This window comes from Crassostrea angulata, chromosome 6 (genome assembly GCF_025612915.1).
Source record: "Crassostrea angulata isolate pt1a10 chromosome 6, ASM2561291v2, whole genome shotgun sequence".
Lineage (NCBI taxonomy): Eukaryota > Metazoa > Mollusca > Bivalvia > Ostreida > Ostreidae > Magallana > Magallana angulata.
In genome coordinates, this window is record NC_069116.1 from 7,723,768 (window position 1) to 7,749,278 (window position 25,511).

The window sequence follows — 25,511 nt, forward strand, 5'->3', positions numbered from 1 at the left end:
GATTTCACTTATCACAACACGAATTTCCGTCCCCATTAGGGATCTAGAGGGCTGGCCCCTTAAATATTCAAACATTTGTATCTCAAAAATGATAAACAATTTTTAATAGATGTAAGAACAAAAAATGTTAGAATTTGTAAGACCTTTCGATTGAATTCAAGAATATGGGGCTGGCCCCTTAAATTAGGGGCCAAGACACTCGTTAACTCTATTACATATAACTTAAAAATGATAAAGATTTCGTAATGCATTATAGAAGCAAAGTTGTTGATCGTAACAATATCTATCAGGAAAAATCATTGCCACGCCCATTTATTACGTAATTAGGGATTTTTAGGGGCCAAAGTACTTAAACTTTGAGACAATATATCTAGAGAAGGAGACATATTTTGTTAAGCTTTGTAAAAGAGAAAATGCTTGCGTTGATAATTCTAATCGTTTCCATCAATCAAAACACCAATGTATGTCCCCATTAAGGATCTAGAGGGCTGGCCCCTTAAATATTCAATCATTTGTATCTCAAATATGATCAACAATTTTAGATACGTGTAATAACAAAAAATGCTAGAATTTGTGAGACCTTTCGACCGAATTCAAGAAAAAGGGGCTGGACCCTTAAATTAGGGGCCAAGCCACTCGTAAAGTCTTTTTCATATACCTTAAAAACCATAAAGATTTTATTATGCATTACAGAAACAAAGTTGTTGATCATAACTATATCAGTTTGTAAAACGCATTGCCACACCCATTGATGACGTAATTATTGATTTTAGGAGACTAAACTCTTAAATCTTTAATATGCAAAATGTGAAAAAGCAAAACACTTTGTTATGCATTTTAAAGGATATTGACAATCGTATACATTATCTGAAAGGGAGTGTTTGAGGTGGAATTCAGAAATTTTATTGATATTTTAATCGTATCGTTTAAAAATTGAACGGAAGACCTACTCGTTACTCGTAACGAGATCGTATCTAGTTATTATTATTTTTTCCCACAAATTTTGTGCACGAGATTTCTCGAAAACTATTCGACCGATTTCGACCATTTTTTCAGAGAAGATGAGTCTTGATGTAAACTTCATACGTTTTTGAGATTTTTCCTGTCGGCACTTCCGGTACCGATTTATCGGCCATTTTGTACATTTTTACGACCTATTTTGTGCAGAGCTGATCTCAGAAACTATCAGAGATATGACTATGAAATTTTCAGGATAGGTAGTCTATAGTCTGAAGTTGTGCACTATTATTTTGTTTTACGCCAGTGGCGCCATTTTTTGGAGCTCGCCTAGGCACGAAAATTGGGTACGAATTTTCATTCAAATTCTTCATACGTTTTGATCTGTATCTTTTTATCAGTTGATATTTTGTTAAGACATATATAACAAAAATAGTAGATAATTAAACGTTCTTTCCAACCAAATCAAGAAAAAGGGGCTGGCCCCTTAAATTAGGGGCCAAGACACTCGTAAACTCTATTGCAAATAACTTAAAAACGATCAAAATTTTGTAATGCAATATAGAAGCAAAGTTGTTGATTGTAGCAATATTTATCAGGTAAAATCATTTTCACATCCATTTATTACGTAATTAGGGATTTTAAGGGGCCAAAGAACTTAAACTTTGATGCAATATATCTAGAGAAGGAGACATATTTTGTTAGGCAATGTAGAAAAGAAAATGTTTGCATTGATGATTCTAATCAATTCCACTAATCAAAACTCCAAAGTCTGTCCCCATTAAGGATCTATAGGGCTGGCCCCTAAAATATTCAATCATTTGTATCTCAAAAATGAACAACAATTTTAGATGGGTGTAAGAACATAAAATGTTAGTATTCGTGAGAACTTTCGATTGAACTCAAGAAAAAGGGGCTGGCCCCTTAAATGAGGAGCCAATACACTCGTAAACTATATTACAGATAACTTGAAAACAAGCAAGATTTCAAATATCTTTGGTACTTAGCCTATTTTACAAAATTGATACCAGCGAGATTTTAGTCACTGTAAGTGATTGAGACACAAACTTTTATAAATGATAGACAATCGATTGAAGATATATTTAACGAGTTTTCTTTTGTCAACCGTCACTTCCGGTACTCACCAGAAGACTTCAAACAATTCATTTCTTTCACAAGTTTAACTGATTATCTTTGGTGTTTCATCTGCTATGATTAACAGTAGTGTACACTAAACATATGTATAAAAAACACTAGCTTTTATTTTCATAAACCTCTTTTGTTCGTCCGTTTTCGGTCTCGGGACAAAAAACCTAGATTCACCAAGATCGCAGATTTGGCAGAGAATATCGATATTTCATCGTATCATATGAAAACAAAATCGGACGGAAGACCTACTCGTTACTCGTAACGAGATCTAGTTATTAAGGTCTTCCGTTGGAAACGGAAGACCTTATTGTTTTTGCTTTGTTTCTTTTCCTCTATTATTATTATTATTATTATTTTTTTTTTCTGTCACGTTTACTCAAAAACGCTTCAGCCGATTTTCATGAAACTTTCAAATCTTATTCATGACAAAATTTGTAAGAAAATTACACGAGATTTTTTTAGTCGTCACTTCCGGTACCGAGATATTAAAAATTTTATGTTTTTGCTTGTTCACCATTTTTCTCAAAAAGTATTCAAGATAGGACTTTGAAATTTTCAGAGAAGGTAGAGAGTAAACGGCCGCAGTGCCCTTCGCATATCCGAACGTCCGCCGTCACTTCCGATTGTCACCGGAAGGAAATGAAAAACCTTAATTTTTTAATTTTTTGGATTTGAATTTTTTTTATTTTTTCATTCGATAGAGACGCTCTCAAAACTTCTGAATATGAAATTCGTTTAAAAATCAATCCACGCATTCTTGAGATTTTGGACTCCAAAGTTCTGAAGCGAGGGTCCGCGTAGCTCAGTCGTTAGAGTGGTGGACTTGTGCCAAGGCGACCCGGGTTCAGTCCCTGAGTGCCGAATCTTTTTTCTCTCTTATTTGAGTTTTGATTAATGGTTTTATCTTTAAAATGATGAATTTGAATGTTTTCCGTTTTATTTTTGTCATAAATAAAAAAAAAACAGCGGCATTGTTATCAGGACAAATATCTAGCTCTTTTCTGTCAGCAGCTCTCTAAATTCCGACGCTCTTTGCATCGCCGACATCAAAGACATGCCGCCGAAGTGCCCATGCAGTTCGACCGCATTAGAGTTCGCTGGGTCGCTTTGCAGGCATTAAAGAAATCCGCCATCTCAATGACTGTATGCTTACAACATTTAGCAATGCACCCACGTTATTCTACTCGGCTTAAAAAGGAGGACTGCTTAGTATTTAATCCCATATATAGATACACACATGCATGTATACATGCGTTTATTGACCTAGGTTGCTTATATATTGATTTCCTGAACATTATAAAATACTGTAATCTCTCTCTCTCTCTCTCTCTCTCTAAAGTACAAATGTTTTAGCATTTGAATAAGAACTAGTACAGGTAACACGGAGTAAAGTGGATAGAAGCTAAATGTACATTGGCGTCCAAAAAAATGACATATTTTATATCAAGTTACGGGATAATGTCGATGGATTCAAATAATTTTGAATGCATTGTTTAATGATAGTCTTCTTACTGATTGGAAGTCAACGCTAAAAAGTCATTGTTATGAAAGATGGTATACTTTTTTTCTTATTTTTGTGCATGTCTATATACTGATACAAATCTGTTGCCTGTCGGGATTAAGAAAAACCTCCGAAGTTTATACACGTAATACATGGGTAAAATGCATCAGTCATTGTTTTAGGACATCCCCTAATTGTTGTTAACCGAATCCGAGATCCACACCTCAAAATTTCATTTTCGAATTTATTGAAGACGAAAATCAAGCTTGGGTCTTTTCACCCCCCTCCAGACACAAACACGCATCAATATTTTAAATGACCTCACACGGTTACCAAACCTGAATAGTCGGACATCTTACACGTTGTTTTTCATCTTATACAAAAATTCAGCCCCTCTCCCGGGCGGAAACGTCCCAAATTCAAAGACAAATACGGGAATAATTTTGCGTCAGCCATGTTTTGAGACACCTGCAAAGGCTGTGTGTTCTAATCTCCCCGGAGCCAAGATTTGTTCTTTCTCTCTATTTCTTTCTCTCCTTTTTATTTAATTTTCTAACTAAAATATTCAGCATAAAAGGGTTGTTGGACTGTAGTACAAGTTGAAAAACACTCTTCAATTAAGATTTAGACAAAAACAGTCTTTTATTATTAGGGTCTTCCGTCTTAAGCGGACGACCTTTCTATTCTTATTGTTATTAGGGTCTTCCGTTTACAAAGGCAGACCCTCTTTTTTTTCTTCGGTTTCTTTTTATTACAGGTCATTAGACCTGTTATTATGTCAAAAGACCTAATTTGATATGAAATAAAATGGGGCTGGTCCTTTAAATCAGGGATCCAACGGGGTGTATAATCCTTCATCCATCGCTCTTTTAGATCACATCTGCATTTCCTGATATGTTTCGTTGATGAAGATAAAAGGCAAGGTCATTTCCTCTTCTAAAAATCGGACGGAAGACCTCCTCGTTGCTCGCAAGGAGATCGTGTCTAGTTATTATTATTATTATTTTTTTCCACAAATTTTGTGCACGAGATTTCTCGAAAACTATTCGACCGATTTCGACCATTTTTTCAGAGAAGATGAGTCTTGATGTAAACTTCATACGTTTTTGAGATTTTTCCTGTCGGCACTTCCGGTACCGATTTATAGGCCATTTTGTACATTTTTACGACCTATTTTGTGCAGAGCTGATCTCAGAAACTATCAGAGATATGACTATGAAATTTTCAGGATAGGTAGTCTATAGTCTGAAGTTGTGCACTATTATTTTGTTTTACGCCAGTGGCGCCATTTTTTGGAGCTCGCCTAGGCACGAAAATTGGGTACGAATTTTCATTCAAATTCTTCATACGTTTTCATCTGTATCTTTTTATCAGTTGATATTTTGTTAAAACATATATAACAAAAATAGTAGATAATTTAACGTTCTTTCCAACCAAATCAAGAAAAAGGGGCTGGCCCCTTAAATTAGGGGCCAAGACACTCGTAAACTCTATTGCAAATAACTTAAAAACGATCAAAATTTTGTAATGCAATATAGAAGCAAAGTTGTTGATTGTAGCAATATTTATCAGGTAAAATCATTTTCACACCCATTTATGACGTAATTAGGGATTTTAAGGGGCCAAAGTACTTAAACTTTGATGCAATATATCTAGAGAAGGAGACATATTTTGTTAGGCAATGTAGGAAAGAAAATGTTTGCATTGATGATTCTAATCAATTCCACTAATCAAAACTCCAAAGTCTGTCCCCATTAAGGATCTATAGGGCTGGCCCCTAAAATATTCAATCATTTGTATCTCAAAAATGAACAACAATTTTAGATGGGTGTAAGAACAAAAAATGTTAGTATTCGTGAGAACTTTCGATTGAACTCAAGAAAAAGGGGCTGGCCCCTTAAATGAGGAGCCAAGACACTCGTAAACTATATTACAGATAACTTGAAAACAAGCAAGATTTCAAATATCTTTGGTACTTAGCCTTTTTTACAAAATTGATACCAGCGAGATTTTAGTCACTGTAAGTGATTGAGACACAAACTTTTATAAATGATAGACAATCGATTGAAGAAATATTTAACGGGTTTTCTTTTGTCAACCGTCACTTCCGGTACTCACCAGAAGAGTTCAAACAATTCATTTTTTTCACAAGTTTAACTGATTATCTTTGGTGTTTCATCTGCTATGATTAACAGTAGTGTACACTAAACATATGTATAAAAAACCATAGCTTTAATTTTCATAAACCTCTTTTGTTCGTCCGTTTTCGGTCTCGAGACAAAAAACCTAGATTCACCAAGATCGCAGATTTGGCAGAGAATATCGATATTTCATCGTATCATATGAAAACAAAATCGGACGGAAGACCTACTCGTTACTCGTAACGAGATCTAGTTATTATTCTTTTTTTCCTTACACATTTTGTGCAGGCGATTTCTCGAAAATGGCTGATTTGATTTCCTTCAAATTTTCACTGATGATGCCTCGCCATCTGAAGTTTGTACCCCCGTGATATTTTTTCAAAATTCACTTCCGGTCGGAAGTTATCGTCAATAAACGATTTTTTAAAGTCAATTTTGTCTCTCAGGTTTCTCAAAAACGAGTAAAGATATAGAGCTGAAATTTTCAGAGATGATAGATCTACCGTTTTTCTGGTGCACCTCGGTCAAGAGAATGTCCGCCGTTGCTTCCGGTCGTCACCGGAAGGAAATTTGAAAAATTGAATTTTTCGACTTTTTTATTTTTTAATATTTTTCTTTGAAATTTTAACACCTTATAGTGACCGTTTTACTGATTAAGAATATGTAATTTGTTTTAAAATCGATCAAGGCATTCTCGAGAAATTAAGCGTCAAAGTTCTGAAGCGGAGTCCGAGTAGCTCAGTCGATATAGTCGTGGACATGGCCCAGGCGACCCGGGTTCAACCCTCGAGTACCGCAAAATTTTTTTCTCTTTTTTTTGCTTAGATCTACGATTTTATCTTTGAATTGATAAGTTTAATCTTATCTATTCAAAAGTTGGACGGAAGACCCACTCGTTGCTCGCAACGAGATCGAATCTAGTTATTATTCTTTTTTTGTCTTACAAATTTTGTGCAGGCGATTTCTCAGAGATGGGACGATTGATTTCTCTCAAATTTTCAGGACTGAAGCCTCGTTATCTGAAATTTATACCGCTGAAACAGATTTTGAAAATTCACTTCCGGTCGGAAGTTATCATCCGTTTACGATTTTAAAAAGTCAATTTTGTCGCTCAGGTTTTTCAAAAACGAGCAAAGATAGAGAGCTGAGAATTTTAGAGATGATAGATCTATCGATTTCCTGGTGCACCTCGGTATAGAGAATGTCCGCCGTCACTTCCGGTCGTCACCGGAAGCAAAATTAAAAAATGAAAATTTTCAACTTTTTATTTTTATATTATTTTTCCAATAAGATGATAGTGACCCTTTTACTGATTCAGAATATGTAATTTGTTTCAAAATCGATCAAGGCGTTCTCGAGAAATTAAGCGTCAAAGTCCTGAAGCGAGAGTCCGAGTAGCTCAGTCGATATAGTCGTGGACATGGCCCAGGCGACCCGGGTTCAAGCCTGGAGTGCCGCAAATTTTTTCTTCATTTTTTTCGCTTAGATTTACGATTTTATCTTTGAATTGATAAGTTTAATCTTATCTATTCAAAAATTGGACGGAAGACCCACTCGTTGCTCGCAACGAGATCGAATCTAGTTATTCTTTTTATTCTTTTTTTGTCTTACAAATTTTGTGCAGGCGATTTCTCGAAGATGGCTCATTCGATTTTCTTCAAATTTTAAGGGATGATGTGTCGGCATCTGAAGTTTGTACCGCTGTTTCAATTTCTTAATAATCACTTCCGGTCGGAAGTTATCGTCCGTTTACGATTTTTAAAAGTCAATTTTGTCGGCTAGAGATCTAAAAAACGAATAAAGATATAGGGCTGAAATTTTCAGTGAAGATAGACATCACTTTTACCTGTTGCAACATGGTCCTAAAAACGTCCGTCGTCACTTCCGGTCGTCACTGGAAGGAAATATAAAAAATCGATTTTTTCATTTTTTTGCTTTTAATTTATTTTTCTAATGTGTTGATAGATACTCTTTTACTGAATCAGAATATGTAATTTATTTTGAAATCGATTGATGTGTTCCCGAGATATTAAGCATCAAAGTCCTGAAGCGAGAGTCTGAGTAGCTCGGTTGTTAGAGTCGTGGACATGTGCCCAGGCGACCCGGGTTCAAGCTTCGGATACCAAAAATTTTTTTTCCTAGTAATTTTTGTTTGCGGTGATTAACAATTTAGTCTGAAAAGTGAAGGATTTTATCTCATTTATTCAAAAATCGGACGGAAGACCCACTCGTTGCTCGCAACGAGAACGATCTAGTTCAAATACAAATTAGAAACTACATGTACTTGTCATGCAAAATAACATATCATTGATTTTAAAATAAATAAGCATCAACAAAATCTACTCCCGTCAGTTCTTCAGTACTTTGATTATAAGATGCGCCGTACTGTCTCTTTCATGGTAAAATCTCACATCAAAAACGAGCAAAATTTTGTCGCATGTATATAGTCATAACTGAAACTACATAGTTTTCTCTACCCAAAACTGTCTTAAAAAGTATATAAAAACGTTATTTTGAACATCTCATTGTTCCAGATATTTGAATAAAAGAAGTGTATTTTTTTTTATTAATTATGTTTAATATATCCACGATGATACGATCTTTCTAGAGTCAAAAAAGTAATCTTGCAGAGTAACCGTTCGGGGAATGAATAGAAGACATCAAGATATAAAAGCAGATAAAAAGTAGATCAGTCAAAATGCCTATTTCAAACTTTGAAATTTACATTATTTGACCGTAAGACACATTATTAAATTTTCAAAAAAGTGACACTTGTAAAAGTCCCATCAGGTTTAGAATATGCAGTGACCTGTATATCATCAACTTCGTTTAATACTATTGTGCTCTATGACATCAAGATCGTAAAATAAGTAAATGTATCAAATGAATTTATTGCTTAGTTCGGAATGAGCATATCATGGTTGTGTCCCATGCTTCCATAGATCAAAATGTAAATCTACAGAAGGATAAGCCTCTATGTAATTCGGGGGAACTGACAAATCCGTGTAATACACTTCATGTTAGTGATTATGATTTATTGTTCGAGAAAAATACAAGCTTTTTCTTAATATCAGAACACAAAGTTAAATACCACATGAAAGTTAAATATGATTTCACAATTCTCAAAAGCAGATCAAATTAAACAGGCAAATGAAAGTTTACTAATCAGAGAAAAAATACACCTGGTTCAATTGACTAACGGACGGAGGCTTTGATGGCGATAGTATCTCATGGGATTTCACCTCTTTACAATGCACACTTGCGATTTAGAATTGTATTTAGTGAAATATTTTGCAGCACTCGACGTTCCCATAGCATAGTTTACCTTTTTATAAATCTTGGCTATCAAGTTGATATTATAGTCTCTGTTTAACTTTTTACGACTTTCAAAATTCCCGCCTTTCTTTGTGGTCTGGTGCACCGCCAACAACGTCTTCGTTGCGTCAATGACGGCGATCTTTCTCTTGTTCGATTCAACAACCAAAAAATTGTCATAGCCAACTCGACCAATGACAACATCTGGCATATCTCGCCATGGAAACGTCTTAGATGTGATGAAATAGTCTAGCCCCCAAGAAGTAAATAAACTGCCATTTTTAACAGATACATTCGCAAGATCTTGAAAACTACTTGCCGTCTTTCGCTTCACGTTTAATACGTTCGTTCTTCTTCCAACAACCAACACTGTCCCGTTTTGGTAGAGATGTGACTGAAGAACTGAGACAAGAGTCTCCAGCAAAGACTGGGTAAACAAGATATCTCCATTCACAAAGGCATACAAGGGAGACTCAATTTTTTCCATAGCAGCTAAATACATGTGTTTAAGGACTGGTACTCCTTTTCCTGCGTGTATAATTGGAAGACAATCCCATCCCATTGCCCTGACATCTCTTTTTAGACCCGTGTCGTTTGTGAATAAGATAGGGTATAAATAAGGCGAGAAGAGGCTCCAATTTCTAACAGTGTTATTTCTAAGCAAATCAGTCTCATTTGATTTTGACCAAGATGTAAATATTGTCAAAATGGGACCAGATATATTATAATCATGTAAAAAAAGTTGCATTCCAGATCCATTTCCTGTATGCTTAACGTAGTGCGGCTTTAAAGTTGTTGGTTTATACACTGTTGTACGATCTTGGTTCGCTAGAATCAGATTAAGGTGGTCGTATGTGGAGCGTTCTAAAATTTCTATCTTTTGTATGCCCATGTTGATATCTACATACAGATAAATATACACTCCGAGACAGAGAACAGTGAGAATGAACACGGTTACGTGCTTGTTGTCGCCATTACCACATCCCATCTTCTGAAAGAGTAAAATAAAAACATGAAATAAGTTAATAACCACGCTAGAGGTGAACAGTGTGAATATAATTCTGTCTAAATAAACAATACTATAACAACAAGTGTTACATTGATTCCCAAAACTCCGAAGTGTTTGTAGTGAAGTATCTGGCAAGTACTGCCGTCGTACTAGTAAAGTATTTGTTTATCTCTTTACTTTTACATGGTTATCTTTTTATTATCATGCTGTCCTCTTTTGAGTCTTAACAAGAAGGTTGGGTTGTACTTTTACTACTACTGCAGCGTTCATTTTCCTATTGTCCAGTATTTTACATTTGTCAATCAAACAAAAATGTTTCGTTCGAGAAAAAGTAAGCAGGCCACCTACCCACTTTGTACGTCGCAACATGCATGAAATATATTCATTTTAGGACGCCGATGACTTGAAGCCCATCAGTCATCTGATGGAATTTACGACTTGATTCCACCATCTGAGAAATCAATAACCAAATGCGTTCAGTGACGAGGAATATTGTTTAAGTTATCACAAAACTCCCATAGAGCTCCAATCAAATTCACTCAGCCTCGATCAAGTGCATATGTGATAGAGAACACACGACAAGCTACACGAATGTATATGCAAACACCTGATCCCCATCTTCACTTTGAAAGATCCCCAATGCAACTCAAAGGTGCCACTGTTCAAAGATATGTATGCAATTATAAACTAGAGGTACTGGTAGCAAACAATCATCCACATGTCAAACAGCCATTAATTATTTTTAGTTTTGGTATAGTTACCGAGCTCGATATTATGACCGAAAAAAAAATTTATACATTTTCAGTGGGGCAGGCGGGGTTTAGAATGTTACAATTAATTCAATTTCGCCTTGCACAAGCAAGCTTTGTGTCAAATTTTACCTTTTAATCATTTCCATTCATGCAAGACATGACACATTTTAAGAATTGAGCATTTTAAAACAATACCTTTGAACTTGCCCAAATGACCTCATGTCAAGGTCATAACACGCCCTCAGGTCACAAGCAATCCTTGTGTGAAGTACGAACTTCCTATGTCTCTCTATGAGAAAGATATTGACCGGACACAAAATATGTATTTTTTTCTGCCATTGACCTTGACCTTGCCCGAATGACCTTTGGGCAAGGTCATTACATATCCTCGGGTCATAAGCAATCTTTGTGTGAAGTATGAACTTCCAAAGTCTCTACATTAAAAAGATAAGGAGCGAACACGAATTTTGCACTGACGGACGGACAGACAAGGTCAAAATTATTATATAAGATTAGATTTAAGGAACGTATTTTTTTTATTATATACTACAATATACTTGTGTTTTATTGAAAAGCAGCATGTACAGAAGTCATGCACGGTTCTATTTTTTACTAGAAATATACGTACAGCATCAAACAAAAATTGTTTTGGGTTTTTTTTTGTCTCCATAACAAATATTAACTTATATAATAACTTAAGGTAAATAAAGTGTAAAAGAAATGAAAATAATGCATAAACTGCACAAAATTATTTATATACGAGTTGATTATGTAAATCTATTCCTCTACGTACGATTTATTTATGCGAAATACAGATAAATTTGTTACCTTGTTCCAAAGAATTTCGGTTGTACACATCCCATATTTTCAAAATTTACGTTGTATTGATTTAGTTCTATTTATTCTAAATTTTAAAACGTCGAATTAAATTTAATTTCTTCCGAATATTTATATAATTTACCAGAAAGGAATGCGTATCTTATTCTCATTTTAAAGAGAACTTGGGGGATACTTGTTTAGGTTTAAACAAGGAATGGGTAATCTGACCGCTTTCAGTAATGAGTCTCTCTTGCTAATATGATTAAAATTTTGTGTCAAGATACAATAGATGCTTGATATAAACTGATTACAAAAATATGCAAAACTAACTCGATCGAACAAAGGATTGAATGAGTTGTTGAATTACTTACTTAATGTATTTAACGACGAAGGAGGGAATAATTAAAAAAGATCAGCACTGACATGATTCATGTATGTTTTGTCAATGTTCTTCCATAAAAAAAGTTTTAAATTGACTTTATTGCACTGTGTAAATAAAAAAACTACTTGTTGTTTATAGAATAAACCCTAGAATTCCGTAGAAAAAGTTACAAAACGAAAACACGCACGATCATGCATGGTAAAAAACGCAAACTAATTTTTCTGATACACGCACGATCCCGCACGTTACACGAACGATCACCCACAATATACGGACTTTTTAACACAATTGGCTTGTCAACAATAACGGTGTAACCACTTAAGCACAAAAGATTATTATTTTATTATCACATTGCATTAAAGAACATTAACCTAAAATTAATAAACAAATTTTTTTCAGGAACTATGTTTTTTGTGCGTTATGTTTACTAAAAAACTATTTTAAAAATCCTTCAAGTTTTAAAAATGCATGTTCCTTTAAATTTAATTCTACTCTTTTATTTATTTTGAATATGTCTGAAACATATGTGTAGACCCTGTTCAACATAAACGGTAAGCAAAAAACCCCACGCAATTCAGTATGCTTGGCCATTTCATTGTCAGTATTATGAATCTGAAATTAATTAGATAATGGGTATTATGAGTATTTCCCGCTTTAATGCCAACCCTGCATATAGAAGAATATATAATATTTGTATGCCCATTATTTTGATTATGCAGAAAACTTGCATTCTATCAAATCAAGTTGATAATATTTGGACTCTCCACAATATAGCTTTAAGAAAATATTATATTACTCTGCCTCACCAAGAAAGTCATTCAATTCTTAAAATCAAGTTTCACAAAGAATGGCTGCATATCGGGAACTTTACCACATACACAGACACATAAAAGTAATAAAACTTGTTCGATGCACAACACAGTATTTTCTTTTCGCTCCACACAGCCAAGCATGCATTCATTACCTATTCTACGCATATTTGTGAGATAATTAATATATGTGTTGGCTGCAAGCCACTGCTGTTCTGAAAAGTACGTATATGGGTTCTTTTTTAGGGGGAGGGAGGGGGGTGCCGATTTATAAAAACTTCTTTTACTTATATTGGTGGTAAAAATTCATGTAATTGTTGGTATTCATAGCTGGTACTCAATGGGATAATCAGAAAATATTATTATTCAAGAAGTAATGTTGTTTGTTTGGGTTTTTTTTATCGCCATTCTCGTATGTTTGGTATTTTTATTCAAGGTGAAACTAAGAATTAAGTTTAGGCGGCTTTAAATGAATAAATTAAGAAAACGAAATAAAGAAAGCCTTCAAAGCACATGTTATTTTTCTTACCAGGATCTCGACAATATGTATCCCCCTGTTTTCATAACAAGTTTCCAGCAACAATTAATTCTTTTCAGTTCTTTGCACCCTGTTAAACCAAAACAGTTCTAAATATATTCTTTTAAATGAAATACTATCCGAGAAACTTATTACATTTGCCATTTTCATCATACACGAATTAAGACACTTTGTAGGTAAATAAAAGTAAGTAAAAATACATATCTTCAAATATGATACATTTTCTAAATTTCAAAGTTAATTATCCTTTTCATAAAAATAGATTTATACCTGTTGCACAAATAAAAGCCAAAAAGCAAAGGGTTGAAAACGCTTTCTTTTTTCAACTTTTAGAACACGTATAACAAATTTCGCTCAATCAACTTAACCTTGGGAAATTTTTCTCCTGATAATTTCTAGTTGAATTTGTTGCTTCTTTTGAAAAATAATTACTTTTAAGGCAAAGTTCTGTGATTACATTTGTTTGTTTTTTAAATTTATAAACTGTATGAACATTACATTTATATGAACAATAAATGTATATGCTACAATTCATATGCATGTGCCATGATTTGAAGCGTAAATTGCAAGTAGTTTAAGATCTACATTTTTTAAACATTCAGACTACACATATTGCTTTATTACTAATGCAACATCATTAATTCTAGGAAAATACAAAAATTTTGTGATTTTCCAATATATCTATTATTATCAATGATGACGTCACTCGAGTAAGAACCCTAGATCTCGCTATCTAATCTTAGTGAGATTTCGGGAAAATCCAATAAATATGAATAATAGCCGATTGAATAAAATTCACATTAACAACAAAATTTTATGATAAACGCAATGACTTTTCCTATAGTTAACTTTCCTTACTTATGTAGCAATATACCTTCATCACCTAAATATTGTGTTTTTGTTTCTCAGTTAATTTGATACACAAGGGCACGATCTTCGTATGAACAGTTTCTTAGGCGAGGCAAGCTACTGACAAACAAGTTGATAAAACAGGACTATCAACAGTCTTGTTTGAAGTCATCTTTTCATAAGTTCTATGGTCGATACAACGACCTTGTCAGCAAATACAATTTTCCACTGGGTCGCATGCTGACTGACGTTTTTCAAACTAATTGTTAGACCATAATTATTCACCCAATTGTCTACGGACTTTTCCGTTTTTTCCCCGATTACGACAAAGAGCACACGGCGGGTGTGACCGGTCAGCAGAGGATGCTCACTCCTCCATGGCACAATATCCTACCTCTATCTTTTTGGAGGTCCGTGTTGCTCTGCTTTGAATTTGTATTTCGTTTTATGGATTTTTGAGATGGTTTACAGTTTGTTATTGTCATTTTTCATTGATAAAAATTCAATAAAATATTATACATAATGCTGAGCTCCCAATACCTAGTTTTTGCTAGAACTAAACATTATTGAAATATCATACATAAATATGAACCCTCTTGACCATGACGCGAACTTTTTTTTCTTAATAAACAAGAAAATTAAGATATATTTTGAATTGTTGATTACTGAATACCTTGTTTTTCTTTTTAGAATTAACTTTGTTTATTTTGAAGCTGGACAAAGGCATTTCGGTTTTCATATCGTATGTAACTGTCTAAGCATTGGCTATTACCTCTGTGAAGATGTTTCTTAACCCCAGACAAACAATAGATTTTTGTGACTACACAAGATGGAAGAAGATTAATTGCACATGCGATGGAAAAAATGACATTAACAAACCGTCAACCATCTCAAAAATCCATAAAACGAAATACAAATTCAAAGCAGAGCAGCACTGATCTCCAAAGAGATAGAGGTAGGATCAGGTGCATAGGAGGGTTAGCATCCTCTGCTGACTGATCACACCCGCCGTGTGCTCTTAAGTTAAAGACCTTATTATATCGGATTCGGATATGCTCACCATATGATTACGAAACAAGTATGGGGTTTGCCATCTAACGTTAATTCAGTTCATTACGGTTGACTATTGGTTTTACATTGATGATCATTTGTGTTGCATCGGAGTCTGTCGATTTTGCAAGAGACGCTCTTCATTTTGTTTTCAGCATGTCTGTTCCGTATTTTAACATGCTTCTAAAAGTTAGTTTTACATTAACGTCTTTTTTACCCTTTCCACCGCCCATACCTATCTTTATATCAGCAATAAAATTATGTAAATAATCTTTAAAATTTACTTCATGAAAACATGCGCCCTTTATACCTGTCTCAATTACATCATTTTATACGGTTCATCGAGTCGGGCGGACACACAAAAAATTATCAGAGGTCGATACGACAAATAATACAGCATGCAGCAATGTTTTCTCTCCATCGTTTTAAAAAATCGTTCAACCAAACACATTTCTTTCCTTGTTTAGTCATAAAAATTAGATTTAATGTGTTTGCTGCTAGGATCTTTAAAATGTGCGTTATTATTGTGTCCTACGATTAAAAAATATGGCCTGTCGGGTAGTCTCGATTTAGTTTTGCTGCTTTTTCTGTGTTTGTTTAGTTTTTTTTTTTCAATGTAATAGCGAGGCGTTGCGGTACTTTCCTCCTTTTTTCACAAATGCGATTGCTTTTTAGTGGAGGGGTTTATTTCAAAACCTGAAGATGAAGTAGTTATTGTTTAAACAGATTAAAGTTTCCATGGTTATCAGGTTTCTCAGTTCCGCCATTCCATTCCCCATAGTTTACGCTTTTACCCATACTATATGTTAGACGGTTGATTAATTCTATGGTGGCGTAGTTCTGCCAGCACTGGTCAGATGATTGTGTCGACTTATGAGATTTTTTATGTAGACTTGTCTTTTTAAATTTTTTGGTCGACTTGACACATATTCACGTGTTTAAAAATTCAAAAAGAAAACGTATACATTCCCACATTGTGCAATCCAGTTGACATCAGTATTTTCTAAGACGACATAAGGATCCAACAAGTCAACATAATCTTCTTTCAAGTCGACATCACTTTCAAGTAAGTTTTCGTAATTACCTGACAAGTAGATATAATTATCTGACAATTCGACATTATTTTCTTTCAAGACGGTATAACATCTTAGAGGTCAACATAATCATCTGAAAAATCGAATTTATAATTTGAATGATAATTTTTTATCAAACTAGCGGCCAATTGCCGGCCAAACTGATATTCTGTGTTCACTACCTATTCACAATCGTACTCGATCGCTTCAGCAAAGAACAAAAGCTAATCCAAATAATGATAATAATAATCATCATCATCTTTAATCGATAAGTCGATATGTCAGAAAAATATGGTAACTTGACAGATTTTATGATTACAAGTAAATAGGAGTTACTTACGGAAACGTATAGAAGTCTCGTGTTGTTGTGTTCGAACACATTATATTCTCGTAACAAATATTGTCAAATATAATTGTTTCAAAATTTGGCAATTTAATCAAGACGACAATCTCTTTTTAGATGACGCCTTTTTACATGTGTAGAACGACTTAAGGACTTTAATCTATCAAAGCCGAATTCCACCATATCGCAATAAGATAATGCATATCAATAATGACGCTAAGTTGAACTTTGCGGACATTTTGGCAACATATCATATATAATGACGACTTTAGGGTGGTATCTTATTTAAATCAGAAAGGTGTCATAGTAATTTGAACGACTACAACAATAAGTTAAGAGATGATTTTGGGTATAACAGATCTGTCTGTGTATGTGGGGTGAGGGTACCCTTAATTTGAGAGAACAATCAAAGTGAAGGTGAAGACCATTTTTTTTTTTTGAAGATATAAATTACGTTCGTCCGTTTTACGACTTTCTTTAAATAAGAAAGTTTTTTAAAGCATTCATATAAGATAATTATAGATGGGAAAATCGCCTTTAAATAAATATAAAAAGTTATAACAATTCATATGTTCAAAATAAAAGAGGAGGAGGTTTGACCCCCCCGACCCCCCCCCCCCCCTTTCTGGATTCGCCAATGAATACGATGTCCTTTGCGGTTTTGAAGACAACAAAATTGTGACAATTTTCCGTATAAAAGCATATATACATTATGTATTACCGGTATATAACAATGCAAAAATACTTTTGATCAAGTTTGTAACTTCGGTGCTTGTGAACAAAACACCTAAATATCCCCTCACTAACATGCCAATGAATACTTATCATAATTCATTGTCATATTTTTATTAACAAATGATAAGGGTTCCACTCTGTCGGCGCTACGTACAGTGATCAGTATGCCCGTATGTCCCCTTGTTTGTCCCTCTGTTCGTCCGAATAATTCTCTCAAGCAAAATATCTCTTTATTTTGTTGTTCTGTCGATCTTACTTCTAATGCTTCACCTACAGAGTGTCTTTGAGTGAGTGTGCAATGACTTTAAACTATGTTTAGAGGTTATTTGATTAAGGTCAAAGTAGATTAATGTTTAAAATATATGCCATGACTACATATTCTCCCACATTGGGAAAATCTGGCTCATACTTCACCCTGTCCTCAGTATCTTTAGCTTAAAGGTTGTGCAGTGACCTTTAGCAAAGTTTCTAGGTCAAAAGTCAAGGTTATATAAGACCTGTTTGAAAAATCATTGTTTAATCAAGGCATATATTTTCTCTAATTGATTTTATCTGGCTCAGATATTAACAGAAAGAGTGTTTGTAAGTAAAGGATCCAACGATATTAAAGCAAATCTTAAAGTTAAAGATTAATAGCATCTCTCTTTGAAACCCAGCTTTTGACCTCTACCTTAATTTTGCTCAGACTTTATCATTAGAATGTTTTAAGTAAAAATTCTTTTTCAAATGTCATGGTCATGCAACAAACCAATGCGTAAGTCTTTTAAAAAAATGGTCAAAATTTCAGGTTGAAACAGTCCTTTACAAAGTTTTCAATTCAAATATCCATTATTTAGGCGGGTTCTTTGAGAGTTCACCATCTTGATGATCATTTCAATTATATTGCAGTATAACTCACACAGCTTGATTTTGCTCGATGGTCATCCATCGTTTGTTGCCTTTAGAGTTAAAATCAAAACCTTTAACTGTTTTACCGTTAACTGTTATTTCTCTATCAAATGTATTAAAACCAGGAAACAGTTGTGAATAAATTTATCATTATTTTATTATCTCTACCTTAATTCTTCAATAAGAGACTGAGATATACAAGATGCTATTCATTTACTGTCAATAGTAATTACATCATCACTATCAAAATTATATTGACAATCTTTTTTCAACACGAAGCTGCAACGGAAGACCTTTTTAACATTACATACATATGTAACAGAATTTATTGTGAATGCAAACAATGTTTTGCAATAATTTCTACCAATCATTTTAATAAAATGATTAAACTAACCAAAAAAGGCTTACATGCAGAATTTTTTCCAGGAGTGTGGAGGAGATTGAAGTTGACGGCCAAGGCTCATTTTAATGAACTTTTTTCAGAATGTAGTTCATGTAAAGAATTGATTTTCATATAGTGCAGTGAAATGTGTCTCAATCTACGTTCTGATATGATTTGTGGTTACAAGTAAATAATATGATAAAGTGAATTAGGTTTGATTTGTGTTTCTGAACAAATGGAGTAGTTACATGTATATATCATACTGGATTAGTTACTAGCTTTTAGCATTTCTCTGATGGATCGCGCTACCTGGGCCATTCTCAAGGAGTTATACATTAAATCTGTCATTTATCTGTAAATGTGATGTCTTTATTCTTGTTTCGAACTTACATGAAACCGTCCAATAGGTTAACAGTTTTACTTTGTTTTAATTTGTTCGTTATTTTTTAGAATGGAATATCTCTATTCATTATTTTTTCAGAATTGAGCCATTCAAAGTGTCAGTTGTATAAAGTATTTTTGCACCATATTGCATTTTTCATGCGATTATTTTTATTTAAGTGGGATTTGTTATATATGGCACACAACGAAAAAATTCACCATTTACGAGAGTTTTTTTCTTACATAAAATAGGAATAGTTTCCGTTTAGAGAAGCGTAATCATTCCTCAATAGGGTTACTGTGCCCAACCTGTTGAATAACAAAAATGTTTAAACAAACAATTGTTGGCCTTACATCAAGCTTGAAACTATAGACATCTGACACTATATTTTCGAAGTCAATTTTCAACCATAAAGGAATTATCTAAACATACTCTATATACGCTATTTACTTAGCATACAGTTTTGAATTACAGATACGTGGTGCTTCGGTGTCTGATTTTGCTAATGATATGCGCATATATATATAAGCAACCCTGAACCCCAAGTTTTTCTGCGCCAGGTCATTCATGCTACTAACACAATCATCGAACGAAAACCTTTTAACATTTACGATCATCAGATTGTTATGTTATGTCACAAAATCTATTCACAAAACACAAAAAAAGATCGTCAATAAACAAAATTTTCTCCAATATTGTGCGACAGACGTGGATACAATTATAAAGAACTTCTTTCTTAATATTTCTGCTAAAAGTAGGTTAATACGACGAGGGAAGCAGATTGCGTAAACAGCAGGCTTTTAAATTACAAGGCGGCCATTGCTTATAAAACTCTGTCGTCTGTTAATTTTTACAATAAAAAAAATCGGCGGGACAACTGCTTTTTAAATAATGGAAAAATGAGTTTTATGTTGAAGTCTTGATTTGTTTGCAATGCTAATATTCAGTAAAATATGTCTACAATATTCAGGCCGGTTCTTTCGTTTTGTTTTTATTAGTTTTCATAATATTTCCATCCGATGAGAGAGAGAGAGAAAGAGAGAGAGAATACTTATTTGTTAATAGGAACAAGGTAGTATGCAAATCTTACCCAATTTAGATAAACAGTTAAACTTCTACGATGACCAATACCTTTTGTGCTATCACAAAATATATATAGATTTACAAAACTTCCGCTTACCTTTACTCTGATAGATATTTCCTGGTCGGTCGCCAACTGCAATGCAGAATGCAGAAGGTATATACGCTGGGTAGGGACACGTCACGCAGTGTTGACCTCAGACAAAGCGCCGGGTAAATCAGATGCACGGGTCAAATACAACCTACTGAATGAATGCAAAACACAAATTCTTATTCAAAATTTTCATGCATTTAAAAAACAAGGTTATGTAAAAAAAAAAATTCACTGCTGTCAGGTGCAATCGGGTTACTATGGTAGCAGTGTTGTAACGTTGAGGAAAAGAATTTGAGTGCGTATGAATTAATAATAACATTAGGCATAACACAGATAGGAAGATATGGCTAAACACCAACTATTTAGCACAAATTTTGTTCATTTTCATAGAGCGTTCAAATAGATCATCTATTCCTAGTAAATGTAACTGGCCTTGAAAATATCTTTTACAGAATTTAACGCTTTTGTATTTTGTATAACCAAATTTTCAGTTCGTATCTCCTCCTATTGAGTTATTCATGACGTCATTCATTCACAATGACAACTTTCAACAATTCCAAACAATGGTAAACTCATTGAATGAATAACATTTTCTATATTAAACAATCTAATGTACATAATGTTTTGTTATTTATTTTTTTTAAATGTAATAGTGTTAAGCAATTTACTAGCAGGTGTAAATACACTGCATTTAATTAATGAAATTGCACAAAACGATGCGCAATGGAATCCTCGGTCAACCACATCATATATCGAGTAGTTTATTTTCAGCGAATCAATTATTTGATCTGGTTCAACCTTCAGTATGCCAATGTGTTGTGTGTAATTAAGACACCTAATTGGAACAGCGCTGTGTTTAACGATTAAGAAAGAATTCCTCTAATTTTAAGTAAACATTTCTTATATTGGTTAATGATAAGAAAAAAAGTAAACTATGTATAAATAGCCTGTTATTAAGACATGATTACCGAAGAATAATGACACATGGATTCATGAAATGTACGCCTTAGGCTTGGGTGCCTTGTATGGTAATCAGAATGAACCTGTGCTATAATAGTATTTGCATTATGTTATTTTATACTATAACATGTACCTGTACTGTTTTGTAAAAGTTATGTATTAATGATAAAACTTGATAAAGATAGATAGATAGATAGATAGATAGATAGATAGATAGATAGATAGATAGATAGATAGATAGATAGATGGATGGATGGATGGATGGATGGATGGATGGATGGATGGATGGATGGATGGATGGATGGATGGATGGATGGATGGATGGATGGATGGATGGATAGATAGATAGATAGATAGATAGATAGATAGATAGCTAGCTAAAAATCATAAATATATACAGATTATGTGTTTAGAAAGTTAAAAAGGTTGATAATTGCAGCCATGACAGCAGCTTCTAGGCCCGTAGATGACTGCTAGTCCTCGAGCATATATTGCTTTCTGCTTTGTCACTGTCATATCATAAGTAATATTAAGATGATTAATGCATGAATATTATTGATGATTGACAACTTCAGGGGCAGTAAAGCTTGCCTAGATTTTATCAAGTATATCATAGGAAATCAATTAAAAGTTGATCTGTGTCTACGGGTCATAAGTTATGAAACTGATAATGCCATAGACACTTATCTTCTAAAAATATAGTTTAAAAATGGAAATGTACAAGTAAGTTACTGTCACAAAAAATGATTTATCAAAACACAGTTTTAATGAAAATAGTTTAAATGAACATAAAATTCTGAACAAGATTCATAAAAAGTCTAAGGATGTATAGCAGCTAATGACGTGGTCGTTACATTATTGCTAGCTTTAAAGGACTCGAAAAATCTATATGGAAGCTACAATTGTGCCTGAAAATCAAGCCCTGGGGCCCGTTTCACTACGAGGCGTAACTTGACGTGTAGCGTTATCATTTTCTCTCTTCAGTTTTTGGCTGGTGGCATACCACGAGCTGGTTCAATGGGGTTTGGACTCATTTGAATTATTTATATCTCTGACGATTTTGATCACAAAAAATAATACACGATTAGATGAATTAAGACTCTGTTTAAATATATTCATTACAATCTTTAGAAGGCGTTTGTGTCACCAACAAGGGTTGAATTAGCTCACCCGACCTCTGTCATTATTCTAACAGTTTACAGAATCACAGGTGTCTTATAAAGCTTGTAATAGATGCATCTAGACGCTCTGTTACCGGTTAGTAGCTTCATCCTTGTAGACAGACCTGCATTTAGATATATGATTGACATATTTACTTAAAACACTAGATTCAAAATTAAGACACAATTTGTAATCAAAAGTGAATTTTATACATAGAAATCTTAGAATAAAATATTAGTATATGGAAGCAAAATTATCTATTGTCAACTACTGTGAATTAAGTGTGGTAGCATTATCTTTAATGAGAGAGATCCGAGCCATACTTAAAATATCCTACTAGCATTCGTTATAAGGCAACTTAAATTATCAGGCTCAGAAACATCCAAGACCCTACCCTGGGGTTAACATTTTCAAACAAATAATGGTATCAGTTTTATTTTAAGAAATTCGAGGCCCTTGTTACACTTTTATTACAAAGAGATACATTCAATAAAAGTTTGTAATGAAAGAATAGAAATAAAAAAAAATAACAGTATTGAAGATATGGTCCATAACAATGAATTTTAACAGATATGGGTTTCCCTAGAAAATTGTAACAAACGTATGCTTATTTACTAAGATTGACAAAGACAATAATGGCGTTCCATACTTTTTAGAGAGAATGAGAGATTTACTTAGAAACTGCATTTATATAAATACAAAACAGTAAACATAAAAACGAATAGCCGCCTATGTAATATAAATCAACCTAAAACTACTTACAGTGTGTGGCAGCATATGAATACAAAAATATGAACTGAGTGTCCTTGTCAGTTGTGTGGGTCACACAAACAACAAAACAAGAAGTCAACAATAACAGAATAAGGAAATGTAACTCTAAATTTATATAATGTAAGGATAACTCTAGGTTCAAAAAAAGAAAGATAACTGCAGAAATACATATCAATATGATAATTAAAGATAACTCTAAATTTATTAAGATAATAATTAAACTTTAGCAAAATAGACGTTACACAGTCTTACAATACAACATGATTTTTCATTGTGTTTACCAAATATCAAACAAACATATCAAACAAAACCATTTTTAAGCATTCACGGAATCGTCTCACAATGATTTTAAATGAACTGAATATGTAGGGTTTTTGTGTGCAGATTTACTCATTGGTGAATACTGACAATTACAATAGTTTTGTTTAAAGTTTAAAATAAGTAGCCTAAAAGTAGTAAACAATTATTCCCAAATCTATGTATGAATCAGAATAACATAATCCTAAAATACTGCACCACCCATGTCTTTTTTTTTCACCAACACTGTAATTTTGACGTTATATGTAAATCTGCACCCATTTGAAATATAAAACTGTTAAGAACATTGAAAAATATTGCAAAATTTGAAAGATAGGTAAAGCTAGCTACTAGTAACTGGCTACGAGATGAAAGAAACTTGGCTTCTAGTTACTGTCCAAGTGAGAAAACATACCTAGGATTTCTATTTGTGTTCTTGATATGTACATTGCACAATATCATCATTTACTCATATTCCTCTCATAGATAATTGGTGCGTTTCGTTTAAAATATCTCTATTTTAGACAATATTGTCCAGTTGACTCAAGTAGCTGTACATATAGATTGAAAATATCAACAAGTGTTATTATTTATAACAATCTATCATGTCATCCTCTTAATATTACAACAAAATTACTCAGATATATCTCTTAATCTTGTCAGCTACCAGTGCATTTTGTTTCAGCTATCTCTATTTTAAAGACAATTTTTTCATGCAACTCAAGTAGCCGTACATAAAGATTGAAGACATCGTTAAGGGTTGTTAATATCAACATTTTATCAGGTCATCCATGAATATTAAATGAATGTTTATACAACAGCTGATTTAATCTAACGCAGATATCATATGAATGCACATTCAATTTGACTTTTCTACCTGTAACAGTTTATCTGAACTTTGTAATACCATCTACAAAACAAACTTTCATATTGAATATCATAAAAGATTAACAAATAAATTAGTCATTTATTTTCAGAGTAATGACAATGGCAATAAACGGATATCAATTAAACACCAAACTAGCAAACCGGGGTTTCTTTTGTGGGAGCAATATATAGCGAAGTACACAGAAGCGTTGAATAGGGGTTAATTCCAGAAAAGTTTCTACGTAATGTTTTGACTGATCTTTGTACAATCAGATCGTAGCTGGGCGGACTTGAACAACGTGTACAAGAATGACGTAGCTAACCAACTAAATTCCATAGCATGGAGTCCGATGAATACGGGCATAAATATTTTAAAATGCGAACGAATGATCACTTATGACTTTAGATGTAGTGAAAAGGAAAGGCAACGCAGGTGGATGTTTAGTGGAAAAATAAAACAATGGCGGACAAATTCGTCCCAAGGTTTAATTCCAGGAAGATTCGGCAAACTTTGATTAGAATACGAAAGGAAACACTTGTAATAAAAACAGTTTCTTAAATATTCGTACTGTTCCCTACGGAAGCGTATTAGTGCCACATATGCACTTCAATTTTTTTTTTATTTTCCACAATTTAATCTGTAAAATATACACTTTAATCTGTAAATTTAACACTTTAATCAATAAAATTCACACTTTAAAGTGTAAAATTCTCACTTAAAAGTGTATTCACACTTTAATCTGAAAATTGTAACTTATTACTGTAAAATTCACACTTTAATCTGTAAAATTCATACTTTAATCTGTACATTTTACACTTTAAAATGTAATATTCACACTTAAAATTGTAAAATTCACACTTTAATATGTAAATTTTACATTTAATCTGTAAAATTTACACACTTTTCCGTAAATTTGGCTCATATATACACATACATTAGAGAATATTTATCATTTTCGATGGTTTGATCGAACATAATGGACTGAAATATTTTATTTAGTGAATATTTCAAACTTTGTCTTAATTACAGTGACATCTTTACACAGTGATATTTTTAAAAAAAAACCTGAGGGGTTTTCAAATAGATATAAGTGGTTTTATCCCTCGGCTTATTTCCACACACTCTTTGATGATTTTTACAATAAAAAATAACAAACAGTGTTGAATTACTGATCATTCAAAAAATAAACGTTAAGTATCATTCTGT

The 25,511-nt window shown here is 33.3% G+C and overlaps 1 protein-coding gene across 8 annotated transcripts; it reads right to left on the reverse strand.

Annotated features, from left to right (window-relative positions):
- Window positions 1-8,766: 8,766 nt before the first annotated feature.
- LOC128190438 (uncharacterized) lies at window positions 8,767-23,223 on the reverse strand. 8 transcript variants are annotated; one of them, XM_052862484.1, is made up of 3 exons: window positions 23,132-23,223; window positions 20,255-20,399; window positions 8,767-10,054 (listed from the first exon to the last, which is right to left on the reverse strand). In XM_052862484.1, exon 3 carries the CDS (start codon window positions 10,049-10,051, stop codon window positions 8,987-8,989), a length of 1,065 nt encoding a protein of 354 aa, XP_052718444.1. In that variant the 5' UTR covers window positions 10,052-10,054; window positions 20,255-20,399; window positions 23,132-23,223; the 3' UTR covers window positions 8,767-8,986. The 8 variants fall into 8 exon arrangements, with proteins under 8 accessions (XP_052718444.1, XP_052718447.1, XP_052718446.1 ...); XM_052862487.1 differs by lacking the exon at window positions 23,132-23,223 and adding an exon at window positions 13,364-13,442 and having other exon boundaries at window positions 20,255-20,453; XM_052862486.1 differs by lacking the exon at window positions 23,132-23,223 and adding an exon at window positions 19,317-19,382 and having other exon boundaries at window positions 20,255-20,453.
- Between the last annotated feature and the right edge of the window lie 2,288 nt (window positions 23,224-25,511).